At 54.4% G+C, this 17,416-nt stretch overlaps 1 protein-coding gene across 1 annotated transcript in view; it reads right to left on the bottom strand.

Moving 5' to 3' along the window:
* The window catches only part of JPH3 (junctophilin 3), a 34,059-nt gene extending 16,969 nt beyond the window's left edge, over positions 1 to 17,090 (bottom strand). The window contains exons 1-2 of the mRNA XM_040075636.2: positions 17,080 to 17,090; positions 1,925 to 2,049 (exon numbers count right to left, since the gene is read on the bottom strand). Coding sequence (XP_039931570.1) covers positions 1,925 to 2,049; positions 17,080 to 17,090 — 136 coding nt within the window. The remainder of the gene's footprint in view (positions 1 to 1,924; positions 2,050 to 17,079) is intronic.
* Between the last annotated feature and the right edge of the window lie 326 nt (positions 17,091 to 17,416).

A 17,416-nucleotide genomic window follows, 5' to 3' on the forward strand; every position in this document is an offset into this window, starting at 1 on the left:
CTGGGATGGGATGGGATGGGATGGGATGGGATGGGATGGGATGGGATGGGATGGGATGGGATGGGATGGGATGGGATGGGGTGGGATGGGGTGGGGTGGGGTGGGATGGGATGGGATGGGATGGGATGGGATGGGATGGGATGGGATGGGATGGGATGGGATGGGGTGGGATGGGATGGGATGGGGTGGGATGGGATGGGATGGGATGGGGATGGGATGGGATGGGATGGGATGGGATGGGATGGGATGGGATGGGATGGGATGGGATGGGATGGGATGGGATGGATGGGATGGAATGGGATGGGATGGGATGGGATGGGGTGGGATGGGATATATGGGATGGGATGGGGTGGGATGGGATGGGATGGGATGGGATGGGATGGGATGGGATGGGATGGGATGGGATGGGGATGGAATGGGATGGGATGGGATGGGATGGGATGTGCGGGGTTTGGAACAAGGCTGAGCCTCCTCCAGCAGGCGGGAGATGCCGAGGGGGTGCAGGGGATGCTCGGCCATCCCGGAATGCTCCCGGCTGGGGATGTGCCCTGGCTCAGGCTGCAGCAGCCCCACAGCCCCTGGTGCTGAGCCGTGGGATGTCCCCGGCTGCCCCATCCCGGGCTGGAGCAGCAGAGCCACGGCCCCTTGTCCCCGAGCTCGGGAGCAGCCCTGAGTCACCGGCAGCAGCCCCTGGAGCAATTAAAGCGAGTGAGTAATCCTCGCTTGGAGCTGGGAGAATGATGCCAGCCCTGAGGAGGGCTCGGTGCTGGAAAACTTCTCAATAAACCCAGTCACACATCCATTATGATGTAAATTATTGCTGGGGGGACTTGGAGCTTCCCACTCCGGCTGCAGACCCCGGCCCGACCCTGGATTGGCTTCGGCTCCGTCCTCCCCGAGGCTTTGGCGAGCAAAAATGTGACAAAACAACAAGGAGTGCTGAAAATGATGGAGGGAGGGAGGGAGGGAGGGAGGGAGGGAGGGAGGGAAGGAGGGAAGGAGGGAAGGAGGGAAGGAGGGAAGGAAGGAAGGAGGGAAGGAAGGAAGGAAGGAAGGAAGGAAGGAAGGAAGGAAGGAAGGAAGGAAGGAAGGAAGGAAGGAAGGAAGGAAGGAAGGAAGGAAGGAAGGACAGAAGGAAGGAAGGAAGGAAGGAAGGAAGGAAGGAAGGAAGGAAGGAAGGAAGGAAGGAAGGAAGGAAGGAAGGAAGGAAGGAAGGAAGGAAGGAAGGAAGGAAGGAAGGAAGGAAGGAAGGAAGGAAGGAAGGAAGGAAGGAAGGAAGGAAGGAAGGAAGGAAGGAAGGAAGGAAGGAAGGAAGGAAGGAAGGAAGGAAGGAAGGAAGGAAGGAAGGAAGGAAGGAAGGAAGGAAGGAAGGAAGGAAGGAAGGAAGGAAGGAAGGAAGGAAGGAAGGAAGGAAGGAAGGAAGGAAGGAAGGAAGGAAGGAAGGAAGGAAGGAAGGAAGGAAGGAAGGAAGGAAGGAAGGAAGGAAGGGTTTGTCACCAGGCAAACCTCAAGTGTGGATTTTCCCAGTGACTGATCTGCGTGGCTGAGGGAAGGGTCAGGTCCCACTGGGTCCAAACATTCCAAAGAAATCAGGATCCACACAAACCATGGGTGTAAAGTCAGTGGTGACCTCTGGGATCATCAGTGTTTGCATCCAGAGCCCTCGCTGGGCTCTTTCTGTGCAACCATCAAGGGCTATGAACTAAAAAACTGTGGGGAAAGAGGAAACACCGGGGAAAACAGCACTGCACGAGGTGGAACAGTTGGATATTGACAGCCCTGACCTGAATCTCCCCAAACCTGGTGCTCCCTGGAGCTTTCCCACTCCGAGAGCTCCGGTGGGGATCGGGAGCCGCAGGGGAGGGGAGTTTTTGGGGGGTTTGGGGTGTGTGCAGGGCTGGCAGGGGGTGGCTCCAGCACTGACCGTTCTCCCTGTGCTGGAAGGAAGGCGAGAACTCTTTGGCAGTGATCCTGGCGATCCGCGCTTCCTCCTGAGCTTTCTGCGCCGCCGTCACGGCCGCCTCCGCCTTGGCCCTGGAGTGAGAGGTCCTGCAAGGCAACAGCAGACACCAGCACCCCGTTAGGCAGCTCCTCCCCGCCGCGGAAAACCCCAAAATTCCCCCCCAGAGATTGCTCCAGAACCCTCGGGCCGCTGAGGGAGGAGCTGCCAGCAGAGCTTGGGGCTGCTTGGGGAATGGAGGATTTTCCAACACCTTTCCAAGGCCTTCTGGAAATCACCCAGGAGATTCGGAATAGAGGCAGGATTTGTTCCCCCAGGGTGCCTCCATCCTGTTTCCCACCCCATCCCAGCAGCCTCTCCGTGCATCTCCCACGAGCTTCCAGTGTTGAATTTAAAGCTGGTTTGGGGTATTTTTTGTGTTTTTTGGTTATTTTTTTTTTTTTTTAACCAAACCCATTTGCTTTGAGGATGGAAAAAAAAAAAACCACCATCACCACCAACCACCAAAAAAAAGAGAACATTTCCACGCCCACCCCCACGTTTTGCGTAAGACGCTGGATGTAAATAAATACCGGGAGCAGAGGGAGGAGCGGGGGGTTCGGCTCCGGGGCCGCCTCCACCATCCCTTCACACATTTTGATCAGGGCACTTTCTTCCCTCTGGATCAACAACTGTCCCCTGCTCTCACCGATGATTCCCCAAAGGCTTTTTTTGGATGCCATTTCATCCCGTCACTCAGGATTTGCAGCTTCTCTCGGAGCATCCTCCGGAGGTTGCTTTGCCCCTTTTTTTCCTCCCCTTTATCCCAGCTATCCAGTCGCTTTCAAAAATTCCTGCTCCCGCCCCGGTGCAAGGCAGGGTTATTTATAACTCCGCTGATTTCTTTTCCCTCCAAAATCAGGCCCTCCATCTCCTTTAATCATTTTATTTTTTTTTTTTTCCCCTGCCTCTCTCTGAATTCCCTCTAATTTCTCGACATCTGCGTGGAGAGGGAAGTGCCATTTCTGACAGGCTCCTAAAAATGGAAAGCAGGGCCGGGAATGTGCCTGCCTTGCTCGGAATGCTGGCCAGGGCTGGGGAGCAGGGGGTGAGGGTGGCTGTGCTGTCACCTGCGTGCCGCTCCTCACACTCCTCAGCCTCCCTGCTCTAAGAAGTGCTTTGTTCCCTGCTTTGGAGTAGCCCTGGAAGCGAATCCCAGCTGTTTCCCAGAGTGGTTGGAGGTGGTGGAGGGGTGATGTGATGATGCTGGTGCAGGTCCTGAGGGTTCTCCGAGATTGGCGGACCCAAAATTTGGGTTTTAAGGGTTTTTTTTATGCTCCTGGAGAGCAGCTCAGCGCTCAGGTGGGGTCAGAGGAGGGGGCAAAGGTGGCACAGGTGGCACAGCCCATTCCCCGGCAGGGATCCCAGCGTTTGTCAGGGAATCTGGGAGTGGTTTGGAAAATACCTTCAAACCCATCTCATCCCAAGCCCTGCCATGGGCGGGGTCAGCTTCCACTAGTCCAGGCTATTCCAGTTTATTTGACTTATATATAACAATATATATTTATAATATATTTCATTAATAGACGCATTACATATTATTATATATAAAGTATTGTAAGTATTACAGATTGTTATATTTTTATTTCTAATAATTAATTAATTAACATTATATTACTACAAACAAAGCATTAGAAGTATTATAAAGATTGCAACCATTTATTTATATATAATACACAATTAATTAATTAATTAATGTAGTTATATATTAAGATATATTATTATATATTACATATTATTATATATTATAATATATTGTTATATATTGTTATATATTGTCATATATTGTTATATATTGTTATATATTATGATATAGAAAGCATTATAAGCATTATGAAGCATTTTTAATCCTTATAAATTTATTCCTCACTGCAGTGTTTCCCCAGGCCCCTGCTGGCCCCAGGCCAGTATTGAGCCCAAGACTGAACCGCTCTGGGAGCTCCAGGATTTCACTCTGTTCCCGACGCTCCTCCCTGGAGATGCGGCCGGAGGCGCTCGCCCCTCTCTGCCTGCCCGGTGCCACCCCGGGGTGCTGGCAGAGCGGGAGGTGACGCTGGAGGAGCCCCGGGAGCCGCCAGCCCGGCCTGGGATTCTGGGATCACCCAAATCCTGCCCCTGTCTGCAGCATTCAGCACCACCTTGGTGGAATCACGGGGTCCTTGAGGGTGGAAAGGAGCTCCAGGATCACCAAGCTGTGACTGATCCCCACCTTGTCCCCAGCCCTGCCACAGCCAGGAATTCCTGGGACACCTCCAGGGATGGATACTCCAAACCTCCCTGGGCAGTTCCGGCTCCTGACCGCCCTTTCCATGGGGAAATTCCTGCTGATATCCGACCTAAACTGATTAAAACCACCATCGCTGGATGCATTTCCATCCCTGGAAAACTCACTCCCGAGACTTCTGGATCTGCTCATCCCCACAGACTCCCAGGATCATGGAATTCCCTCCAGAAAGCACAGGGAATTAACAAACAAACAAACAAACAAACAAAACCCTGGGGCTTTGGCTCAGAAAAAGTTAAAAAATCAATCGCATCACTGAAGCCACCTCTGATCCAAAATCCTCTTGGGGAGGGAAGGAATCCACTGGATTCCCGGAGCAGATGGAATGCACTGGATTCCCGGAGCAGATGGAATGCACTGGATTCCCCAGAGCAGATGGAATGCACTGGATTCCCGGAGCAGATGGAATGCACTGGATTCCCGGAGCAGATGGAATGCACTGGATTCCCAGAGCAGATGGAATGCACTGGATTCCGGGAGCGGATGGAATGCACTGGATTCCCGGAGCAGATGGAATGCACTGGATTCCCCAGAGCAGATGGAATGCACTGGATTCCTGGAGCAGATGGAATGCACTGGATTCCCCAGAGCAGATGGAATGCACTGGATTCCCGGAGCAGATGGAATGCACTGGATTCCCAGAGCAGATGGAATGCACTGGATTCCGGGAGCGGATGGAATGCACTGGATTCCCGGAGCAGATGGAATGCACTGGATTCCCCAGAGCAGATGGAATGCACTGGATTCCCGGAGCAGATGGAATGCACTGGATTCCCCAGAGCAGATGGAATGCACTGGATTCCCGGAGCGGATGGAATGCACTGGATTCCCCAGAGCAGATGGAATGCACTGGATTCCCCAGAGCAGATGGAATGCACTGGATTCCCGGAGCAGATGGAATGCACTGGATTCCCGGAGCAGATGGAATGCACTGGATTCCCAGAGCAGATGGAATGCACTGGATTCCCCAGAGCAGATGGAATGCACTGGATTCCCCAGAGCAGATGGAATGCACTGGATTCCCCAGAGCAGATGGAATGCACTGGATTCCCGGAGCAGATGGAATGCACTGGATTCCCGGAGCAGATGGAATGCACTGGATTCCCGGAGCAGATGGAATGCACTGGATTCCCCAGAGCAGATGGAATGCACTGGATTCCCCAGAGCAGATGGAATGCACTGGATTCCCCAGAGCAGATGGAATCCACTGGATTCCCGGAGCAGATGGAATGCACTGGATTCCCGGAGCAGATGGAATGCACTGGATTCCCGGAGCAGATGGAATGCACTGGATTCCCGGAGCAGATGGAATGCACTGGATTCCTGGAGCAGATGGAATGCACTGGATTCCTGGAGCAGATGGAATGCACTGGATTCCCCAGAGCAGATGGAATGCACTGGATTCCCGGAGCAGATGGAATGCACTGGGTTCCCGGAGCAGATGGAATGCACTGGATTCCTGGAGCAGATGGAATCCACTGGATTCCCGGAGCAGATGGAATGCACTGGATTCCCGGAGCAGATGGAATGCACTGGGTTCCCCAGAGCACAAGGATTAATTGTTTGTAAAGCTCCCCGGGACGCTGGGAGGAGTGAAAAGCAGAATTATGGAGATCCCTACGTCGCATAATAAAATCCATAAGTATTCCCAAATAAATGCCAGTAATCCAGTTAGTGCTCCCATGACTTTGTCACATCCCAAATTTACCAGCTGTCTGCTTTCTCCACGCCTGCTGCTCGTGGCGTGCGCGAAATCTTAATTCCCACTTAATTGCCTGGAGTTTATTTCCCTGGAAAAGTGGGGGTTTTTGGGGGGGTTTTTTTGGGTTTTTTTTTCCTCCCTGACACATGGACAGGGCCTGATCTCATCACTCCGCTCCTCCTTCCCTAAGTGCTGCCATAATTTTCTTTTATTTTCCGGGATGGAGAAGCCGAAGTGGAGAGACCACGGTGAAAATAAGGCTGGGAGTCATTCCCGATCAAACAGAATTATGGGATGGTTCGGGTTGGAAGGGACGTTCAAGATCATCCTGCTCCTCACGGTGGGATGGAGGGAAGAGTGATGCAAGAGGAGCTCTTTAGTTCCTCCCACCTCTGAGCATCCCCAGCCTCCTTTTCCAGCTGGGATGAATCCAAGAGCCTGGGACAGCGCAAGGTGTCCCTGCCCGTGGCAGGGGTGGGATGGGCTTTCAGGTCCTGTCCAACCGATCCATTCCACGATTCCAGGATTTTCCTGCACTTCCCTATCCAGGCTGAGCTGGGGGAGGGTGTTTAGGTAAAGATTGGGATTGGGAAGAGCCAGAGGGGGGAAAGGCCGGGATGGTTTGTGGCTTTTGAGCCCCCGTTTTGGGTCTCAGGACAGAGAGTCCCTGCTGGGATATTTTATTTATTATTTTTTTTTTTTTTTGCCAGGCTGACTCACTCTCCTCGGAGGATGAGCGGGCAAGTGGTCAAACTGGCAAGGGGAAGCTGGCAGGAGGCAGGGAAAAATCCCAACCAACCAGATTCCCAGGAATCCTCGCAGATCTCCTGTGGTTTGGCCAGAGCTGAGAGGGGAAGGGATAATACCCGGGCCTGCTTCCTAATGCCAAGTTCACCCAGCTCCAGCTGATCTATAAGAAGCTGGAATCAACTGATTTTGCAAGGAAGAACTTGGCTTTTCAGGAATTCCATCAGTGAATTCCAGAGTGAGCAAGGAGCGGATCCAAGGGTTGTGCTGGTTTCGCCACAAAGGGGTGAACTCCCAGCAAAATCCTCGGGGATTCAGGAAGGAAGGAAGCAAAATTCAAACCAGGTGAGGCTTGAGAGGTGTTTTGGTTCCAGGAATGCTTTGGCAGGAGAACAAGTGGGACAAAGTGCTTTAAAATCAGGCTGGAAATTAGAGCAGGTTTCCAGAAGCCCGGAAATGTTTCCGAGCTGTAAATGTGACACCTGGAATTGCCAGGATGGCACCTGGAGCCACGAGAAACCTGGAGCACTGGTGAGCCCTTCTCCATCCATTGGCGGAATCCATCCAGGGGAGGGATTTGCTGCCATTATTCCCATTTTTCCAGCGTTTTTGTACGGAAGATACATTCCAATAAAAACCAGGCAGCAGACACGGAGCAAACTCATGCTCGGGGGCAAAGGGAGAGCACAGGGAGAAATCCACATTATTGGGAACTGGGAGTTTTAGTATCCGATTATCCCAGTTGGGATTGGGATTACTGGATATCAAAAAAAGCATCCTATGGGTAAGATTTCTGGGAAAGAAGCCCTGTTTCCTGAAATTCCGAGGGAAGTATGAAACTCCTGCTTTATTGCTGGGATCCAGCACAGGGATGGAGGCGCTCAGCCCTCCTCCATCCCACACCCAGAGCTCTCCCATTATCCCAACCCCAACAGGGGCACCACGAGGCTGCAACAAATCCCAAATCCTTCCCAGGCTTCAGTGGGAGTGGTGAGGATGGAGTTAAGCTGGCAGTGAGCTCATCCCTAATGAACAGCCACAAGTTTTCCTAAGGGGCCAGGTTGGCTCCATCTGATCCACTTTGTCTCCAGGTCAATACTTCATCCGGCGGCTTTGGGGCCGGTTTTTGTTTTTATTTTTATTTTTTTCCCCTCTCTAAACGCATCTTTATCTTCCTATAGGAGGGAATGTTTTCTCTCCCTCCATTACGGAGCCTCATGTATTTTTCAAACGGCAAAACTCAATTAAAACGCACGCCAGCTGCAAGGGAAATGCTTCAGGAAAAATTCAGAGAGAGCATTTAAGACTCGCTCATCCCGGGGTCAGGGAAGCCTTGGGATGCACCTTGCCCTGGGAAGGGATGAAGGAGAAAAAGGAGATTTTTTTCCAGTGGGAAACGGGGAAGGGGCGGCTGGATGAGGCGAGGAGAAGCGGGTTTGCAGTGCAGCCCTGGGCTGCGTGGGCTCCACGGGCGTTGTTTTCCCGTCCCTCTGGCACAGCGGGCAGCGGGACCCAGCCCTGGCTGCGCCCACCAAGGAACCCCGGGAGAGGGGGACGCTGATGGGATGGGGGATCCCAAGGACACGGGATCTCTCCGGGATGGGGCGGGAGAGGCGACCCCAGCTCCCAAATCCCTGCCAGCGTGGGATCGAGCGCTGCAAGAACCCCGGGAGGCTCTGCCTCGCTCCGGGCGGCCGGGAGGGGAGGCTTGGCCGGGCTTCGTGCTCTCCTCGACGGGACAAATTGGGACTGAATTATTAATAACCACTGCAGACTGTCTGGTTCCCACCTCTGCGGGAGCCTCTGTGATTTAGGGCACAGCTGCAGTGCCCATCCCGCTTCCCTTTCCCCTTCCAGGGGCACCGCATCCCGCATCCAGCGGGTCGGGAATGAGCAGAGCCCGGAGCCAGGCTCTGTCTAGACGCGGCCCCGAGGGGACGGGGAGATGGCAGCAATTAACAACCTGTTTGTTATTTTCCCTCACCCGGCGTTTATTGCCCCGATAAAAGCCGCTCCTTAATTCCAGCTTGGCTCTTTCCCACCGCTCTCTCTCCCGGCTTCCCCGTTATTGCACCAGCCTCGCCCTGAGTGATTTGTGCAGGCAGCAACACCGCGCCGGTCCTCAGGGGGTGGAATATTAGACACACCAATTAGCTGTCTGTGGATTAATTCCCATTTACCTGCTCGGCGCAGGCATTTTTCCCAGCCCGCTCCCTCCCGTCTGCTTTTCCCTCTGTTTCCCCCTCTCCCCCCGCATCGCTGGAATTCTTAATTAAGGGGGGATAAATAATAATAATAAAAAAAAAGCTGCTTTAATGTGACCTCTGACATGATGTAATGCGGCCCCGAGCGTCTGCTCGGGCTCTTTGCAGCCAGACGCGGAGCAGGTGCTGCGCATAGCAAAGAGAGAGCCGGGCTCGCCAGCTCCAGATGGAGATTTTTGGGATGGGAGCACGGATTTTTGGGATGGGAGCACGGATGGCCTCCGAGGAGGAGCAGGAAAGCTCCCAGCAGCGGGAAGGGAGGGTTGGGAAAGGCTAGGATGGCTCCGAAAAAAATGGCTCTGGAAGTCGGGTTTCGAGAGAATTAAGGAAAAAAAAATACTCAAACCCTTGAACCCTGGGGGGAAAAAAAAAAAAAAATAAAATCCCCTCAATGTGTTTGTTGCTGCCTAAGAAAGCAAATTGTCGAGAATCGCGGGAAATGTGGAGGTCAAAAGGCCAAATCTGAGTTTCCCTGTAGTTTTACAGCAGGAAATGTCATGTTAGGGGGGGAAATAATCCCAAGGCAGCTGGGAGAGCTCGTGGACAGCTGGGCCGCGGAATGCTCCAGGTCTCCCAAATTCCTGGAGATGGGGCTGCAGCCAGTTCCCGTTTAGCTCATTGCTCCAGGCACCTGTGCCAGAGCCTCCCCTACCTTTATATTTTTTGGAGTTACAAATTCACCGAGGAATCTTTTACCATTTTACACTGAAATTCCATTTTTTGTTTTAATCCAAGTAAGGGGGGGGGAAAAAGTATCCCAGGCTTGTGTCCTTGTGTCCTGTGCCTTGCCATGACCAAAAGGAGTTTTCCTGGAGAACTGAATTCACGACATGGAAAGGTGCAAAGTCTCGGTGACTCAGGGGACAGGGATGGGCCATGATCCCAAAATTCTGGGAGGAGCAGCTCAAACCACATCCCTGAGCTGGGTCATCCCCAGGGGAGAAAGATAAGAGCATCAAACACCAGGATTGTCTCCAGCTCACCTTATTCCCAACATCCCCCAAAGGATTTATTTTATCCATGTTTTTGCAAAACAAAAATTGCCCAGAAAATCCATCTCCATCAACTTTCAAAGGCTGGGCCGGGTGGAGCTGGTACCCAGAGGCACCAGGATGCTCCCAGGATCTCCTTGGCCACGGAACACATGGAATAGGCAGGGCCAGGCAGATTCCTGCCTTCCCCTCCCGGTGACTTCCCTCCCTTTTAACTCTGTGCCCCCCAGCAAGGGCAGAGCTGAGGGGATTTGCAGGGGGACGATGCCCTGGGCGTTCTTTACAGCTGGCCAGAAAATCAACATCTGGAGAGGGAGCCTCATCCCCGGCCATCTGTCACTAGGAACGGAGCTCTGCAGGAGGCAGGTGGGTGAAAACACCGGGATTTGCCTTGGGAAGGGGTGGCTTTGAGGCCGCTGTCCCACCTGAGGTTTGGCCCCTCTCCAGAGCGGTCGCTTTGCCCTCAAAGTGGGCAGGGAGTCGCTCCCAGGATGCAGCCCAAGCTCCGAGAAATTCCCTCTCCCAAATCAGACATGGAGGAAAGAACAAACTCCGGCTCCAGGGATGGATTTTCCCCTTTTTCTCCGAACAGGGGAAGGCAGGAGACAAATGCAGAGCTGCTCTGAGCATCGTTACCTTCTGGAAAGGGCTGCAAAACCTGTGGGAAGCCACTCGGAGTGGGATTTGGGAAGAGCTGACTCAGGGAAGGGAAAGGAGTGAGCAGGGGGATGTTCCTGCTCCCCTGGATAGGGCAGGTTTCCATGATTTTGCTGGATAATTGTCACGTTCATCACGGGAAATGCACACAACGGGAATGGGAAGGGCTGCATCCCCCTCCCCATCCCCTGCAAACATTCCTCTAACCCCGGGCAGAAGCAGCACATTCCAAACCTGCCGCTTCCAGGAGGGAGGCAAAGCCGGTGGGAAGAGATCCCTACCAACCCTTGGAAAAACAGACCCAAACCCATAAAGAAAAGATACAGAAATCCAAGGAAAGGCAAGCCAAGGCAGCAAATCTCCCAGGAAGCCGGGGAGATTCCACACACTGCAGCTTCTCTGAGCTGGATGAAGGCAGGAGTGGGAGAGAGGAAAGCCCTCCATGGATGCCGCAGTTGGGAGGAGATTTTGGAAGGTGCAGCAGGCCAAGCCCAGCTCCTGGAGCAGCCGTGGCTCAGCCCAGCCAGGGGCAGTGGACACGCTGCTGCCTGGGCTGATCCCGAATTCCGGAGCTGCTCCTCAGGCCAGGGAATTGCAGGGATTGGGGGAGAGTCTGGATAGGTGCTTTGGTGGGGTATGACCCACTGTTACCCTGGTTTTTCTGAGTTTTTTATAGCCTTTTTGATTTTCATAGATGGAGTCAGATCTTTTTAATTACTGTACAATATGAAGACCAGTTCTACCTTTTTCCCACAGATGTAGCATAAACAAATCCTTTGTTTTTCATCCTCTGTCCTTTGTTTGCATATTTCTAACCTGAAAACAATTGTAACTGACTGTTGGTTTAGCCACTTGGCTGAGGGGTGAAAAACCCCAGAAGCCAATCTTCTACTAGACCACAAATGTATAAAAAGTAAGAAATAAAACAAAGAGGCTCTCTCTCCGCCAGTCTCGGTTTGAGCTGGATCGGAAGGATCTCTGCCCTGCGAAAATCTCTTGTCTGCGTGTGACTGCTTTGTGTGTCTCGGTGACAATCCACCTGCATGGATTCAGCAAGGAGAGGAGCGGGGAGACGCGGTCCTGGCGTGGCCACGGTGGCGGGGTGGGAACGATGAGCTTTGGATGAGAGCTAAGGTCCTTCCCAACCCAAAAAACCCACTTCTGGGATTGGGCGATCCAGGATCGCCCCCAGTCCAGCCACGAATTTGGAACGACCTTTGTGGGACGGATGAAGGGATGGAGGGATGGAAGGATGGATGATGGATGGAGGGATGGATGGATGGATGGATGGATGGACGGATGGAGGGATGATGGATGGATTATGGATGGAGGGATGATGGGTGGATGGATGGATGGATGGATGGGTGATGGATGGATGGATGCATGCATGCATGATGGATGGAGGGATGGATGGATGGATGGAGGATGGATGGATGGACGGATGGATGGATGGATGGATGATGGATGGAGGGATGGATGGATGGGTGGATGGATGGATGATGGATGGAGGGATGGATGGATGGATGGATGGATGGTGGATGGAGGGATGATGGATGGATGGATGGATGGATGGATGGATGGATGGATGGATGGGTGTTGGATGGATGGATGCATGCATGCATGATGGATGGATGGATTATGGATGGATGGATTATGGATGGATGGATGATGGATGGATGATGGATGGATGGATGGATGGATGGATGGATGGATGGATGGATGGATTATGGATGGAGGGATGATGGATGGAGGCTGTCAGAAAACACCTGGCTCCACGTGGACACTGGGCACCTTCTTCCTACCTCAGGCTGAGGGATAGAAGGTGGAGGATCCAGTGGACTACCAGCCTCCCATCCATCCCCAGGATCCTCCCCAAACTTCCCGTTCCTCCTGTGCCTGGGCTGATGCCCCCACAGGATGGAGAAGGGGTGGAAATCTCAAAGCCGAAGATGCCAGCTGCAGCACAGGGACAGAAGCTCAGCCAGGCAAAGGCAGCTGAGGGAGCCTCTGCTCTGCCTCCAGGGAATCCTTCAAATCCCTCTGCGGAGCCACCAGCACACCCTGGTCCCCTGGGAATCATTAGAGGCTTTGTTTTTCTGCAGCCAAAGAAAAAGGCCTCAGAAGACGAGAATTTGGAGAATTCAGGCAAAAAACTCCAGGTGAGGGAGCTGTTGACAGAAAGCAAAGCTGAGCTGGCTGTTGAATTTCAGTTTTCATTTGGATGCCTAAAAAGAAGGAGTAAAACCAAATCCCAGAGCAAACCACACCAGAACCACAAGGAAAAGTCTTTTTTCCTTTCCTGACCCTTCACCCCCTTCAGGTTTTGGCCAAAACTCTTTGGCAGCTTCTCAAGTTTCGGTCACCTCAAGCAAAACAGACTTTTGGCAACTGAACTTCCCAGGCAATTTTTTTTCCCTGCTGTTGGAGGCCTGAAAAAGCCTGAAAGAGGCAGTGAAATGTTGTCCCTCCCTTTCCCCTGGTGCTGGAGAGGAAAGATCCATCAAATTCCTCTGTTTTAACCCAACAGCGAAACCCACCCCGGCTCTGAGCAAATGGCACAAAAACCTCACCCAGAATCGAGAAATTCCCATTGAACTGAACTTAAAATTTTATTTCCAGCCCAGCCTGGCCTTGGGGCAAGGCAAGGAGCTGGAGTGGCCTCGGGGGCACCGTCGGATGCTCTCCAGCTGCCGGAGGAGAGAGGGTTGATGCTCAGGGTTGATGTTCAGCCTCGCCCTCTGGGACCCCTCTGCCACCTCCAGCCCTGTGGGGCAGGAGAGAGGTGGCTTTTCCAGGTGATGTGACAGGGTCTGAGGGATGGAAAGCTGTGTTTCGATCACCAGGGTGCTGGGGAAGGGAAAACATCCGTGTTTTGCTCTGTGGAGCTGGGAGGAGGCTGAGGAGAGGTGCTGTAGAGCCAGGAGTTGGACTCTGTGGTCCATGTGGGTCCTTCCAGCTCCAGATATTCTGGAATTCTGGGATTCCTGCTGCCTCCAGCCTCACCAGGATGGACCTGGAGATGATTGGGAAGTTTTCCCTGCTCTCAGGGACACCCAGCCCCAAAGTGGCACGGCCACATGTGGGGATCATCTCCATCCTCCACTATCACATCCAGTCTGCCCACCAGCAAACCCCAGGAACGATGAGAAAATGCAAACAATGTTTGCAGTGTTTCGTGCAAATTTCTCTTCATTTTAAGCCCTGCCTGGAGTACAAGTCACCCAGTCCCCTCACTCACCCAGCCCTGGTGGGCTCAGGCAGGAGGGAGAGGGGCTGGAGGTGCCTCCAGGGCTCTGTCACCCCTTTGTGGGGCAAGAGGTGGCCCCAGCCCCGATGACTGTGGGGAGAAAAATAACAAATCCTCCCCACTGCCACAGCAACATCTCCTGTCCACCTCAAACTTCAGAGCCCGCCCAGGACGAGCCGCTTCCCTCATCCCAGCTGCCTTCATGGGGTTTTGAGCCCTGAAATCAGCTTCATCCCCCCCAAAAAAAATCCCATTTTTCCTGGGGCTTCTCAAGCCGTCCCCGAGCTGCCGGGTCCCTGCTCCGCCCCACTGCACCCTGCTCATCCCAGCATCCCATGGGATGTCCTGGATGGGATGCTGCCCCTGGGCACCTGCGGGGTCCCTGCCCGGTCCCCAAACCCCGACGTGCCCCAGGCCAGCACGCAGCTCTGGGCTTGCAGGTCTGAGCTGCCTCCGAGGCGAAGCCTGTGAAAATTTCCACTCGAGCAGCCAACAGCACAACAGGGGAAGGGACTGGGAGCCCGGCCCTGCCAGGAGAGAATCTGGGCTTTTAATTATTTCTGCTTCACCTCCGTGCTACGGGGATGAGAGACAGACCTGGAGGGACGCAGCCGGGAGCGGGGCTGCACTGGGCCCCAGCTCCTGGCCCTGCCCCACCCCTCTCCCCTGGGGAAAAAGCTCCATCCCTGCCTCCCAGCACTGCCAGCGCTGCCCTGGAGAGCTCATCCCCAGCGCTGAAGGTTTGGGAAGATCCGCCACCTGCCGCAGCTCCCTGGTGCTGGATGGGGACCCTCCTGCCGGCGGGGACAGGCGCTGTGCCCACCTTGGAGCTGCTTTTCCATGAGCATCCCGAGGATCATATTTTGGAGGGCAGCGCCGTGGAGCCACCACGGGACATTTTGAGGCCACACTGGGAAATCCAACAGCTCCCAAAAACCATCCCGTGGCCCCAGAGGGTGACACATTCGGGATGCACTGCCGCGGCTGGAAGCGAGCTGCAGAAAGGGGAAGCTGCCCACCATGGAAAAAGGGGTTTGGAGATGGGCTAAAGTTGAAAAGTAGGTCCCTCTGGGTGCTGGGCATGGCCACCGTGGGATTTTAGGGTGCTCAGCACCCTGAAGAATTGGGACTTTCGTAGTCACAACTTTAAAGGGATAATCGGGCGGATCCATGGGTTAAATCCCCCTGGGATTTCCAGGGGGGAAATTTGCTTAGCAGGGTCCACGGTCAAATCCTTTAATTTCCTGGATTAGGAAGTCAGGGCAGCTTGTTGTTTGTCCTGTGGGGAGGAGGTGACAGAAACATCATTGCTTGGGGCTTTTCAAGCCAACTGCGAGAGCATGGAGAGCCTGGGATATTCCAGCCCACTCCCTGTGCTCCCTGCGGCCTCCCAAACTCGGGGGGAAGGAAAACCAGCAAGGAAAATACTCAATAACTAACTCAGCTCCGTGTTTTCCTCTTGGTTCTGCTCCTGATATTGATTTTGCTTCTCCCTGGGGAGGGAAGGGTTTGGGGAGGGACAAGGATGGGGTGTCTGGGGATGTTGCTGAAGGGAAGAGGGTGGGAGCAACCAGGAAACCCCAAAATGGGAGCTGGGTGAAGAAAAAAAGCACGGTGACCTCTCTCCTGAGCTGGGAAAGCAGCAGAGAGACCCCAACCATTTCCCCCCAGGTCCTTCTCCACCCTCAGACTTTGGGATGGATTTTGGGGGGTGGGACACGGCGGGGACGGGCTGCACTGGGCATCCCAGCGGCCTCCCTGCATCCCTGCGAGGGCGAGGATGAGGATGGAGAGGGCGGAGGCTGCCAGGGGAGGGCTCTCTCCTTCCCTGCCCAAAAATCCCTGGGAAAAGCAGCGCTGCAGCTTCCGCTGGTTGAGCAGGAAAAGCGGCGGAAAGGAAAACCGGGGGCTGGGTTTGCGGTGGTGTTTCTGCTGTATTTCGCTTTTCCCACCCCTTCCCGGTGTGATGAAGGGCTGCTCCACCCAAAAACAACAGGAAGAGGCTTCCTCAGTTTGGACAGGCAGGAGGTTCCTGGGGGATCTGCCGGGGGCTGCGATGGTCCCGCTCCCCTCCCGGGAAGGGCTGGATTAAAATCCAAGAGGATGATCCGCACCGCGATGGGCTGAGGTGCCATGGCAGGGAGGAGGAGGAGGAAGAGGAGCAGGCAGCTTCCCCTTTCCCCCGCGCTGCCCTCGCCTCCTGCCCGGCGCTCCGGGGCAGCCCCTGGCCATGGAAGCGGTGCCTGCCAGCACTGAATCACCTCCCGTCCTCCCCGCCTCGCTGCCAGCCAGTGCCACCCCTCCCTGTCCCCTCCATCTGCTGTCCCCGCACAGGTGACCGCTGCTGGCACCGCTCCCCCATCCCGGCTCTGCCCCGGGTATTTCCTCCTGCATCCCAAATCCCATCTCCTGCATCCCAAATCCCCTCTCCTGCACCCTAAATCCTCTCTCCTGCATCCCAAATCTCCTCTCCTGCACCCCAAATCCCCTCTCCTGCATCCCAAATCCCATCTCCTGCACCCTAAATCCCCTCTCCTGCATCCCAAATCTCCTCTCCTGCACCCCAAATCCCCTCTCCCGCATCCCAAATCCCCTCTCCTGCTCCATTCTCTGGCCAAACCATCCCTCCCAGCTGGGCTTTGCTGCGGGCCCGTCATGACACAAAGCACGAGGATTTGGGAGATCTTTCCTGGAGAGAGCGAGGGGCAGGACAGACCCAGCTGGGACAGCAGAAAATCCAAGGGCTGGGAATCTTTGCTGCACCTGAACCACTTCAGCACAGCCCAGCAAAGATGGGAATGGTTCTAGGAACATTTGTCACACACCTGGGCCATGGATACGGGATGTTTTGGCTCATATTTAGCTCACCGGAGAGGGGAGGGGGTGGGAATGGCCGAGTTGGGATCGGTGGTGGTTGGGTGAGGGATTGGGAGGGCGATGAAAACCAAACCCCCACCGAGCTGCTCTGCCAGGAGATACAAATGACCCTGCTGAGGTTTTTCGTGCTGGATTACCTGGCAAAGCTCCATTCCTACAAAAGGCCCTTGGCTGTGCAGGGACAGGCTGCGGTGGGGTGGCTGCTGGGGACGCACCGAGCCGGCCCTGCCAAGCCCGGAGGCTGCTCCTGACTTTTGACACGGCCACCAAAGGGCTTAAAGCTGCAAATCCTGTCTGAGCAGGAAGTTACCGAAGCGGCATGGCAGGAGCACGTCACCAGCCATGGTGCTCACATCACGCCCCGCAGGAGCCGGCCGTGGGCAGGCAGGGAGGGAGGATGGAACACTCCGGGATGGCTGAGCCTGGAGGGGCCTGGACTGGAGGTGGGAGTGTGCCTGATGTGTCCTTGTCATCCCGGCTGACAGGGACGCACCACCAGCAGGGATAACAGCTGATCCTAATCTTATCCCCTGACCCTGTCAGCACGGGCAGGAGCAGGGAGGGAGCAGGCAGGGAAGGAGGGAATGCTCAGTTCCATCAGAGCCTGTTGGAGGCTGCCAGCCCAGGCTCTACTTCTCTTGGATTGC

The sequence above is a fragment of the Hirundo rustica genome, chromosome 11 (assembly GCF_015227805.2).
Source record: "Hirundo rustica isolate bHirRus1 chromosome 11, bHirRus1.pri.v3, whole genome shotgun sequence".
Lineage (NCBI taxonomy): Eukaryota > Metazoa > Chordata > Aves > Passeriformes > Hirundinidae > Hirundo > Hirundo rustica.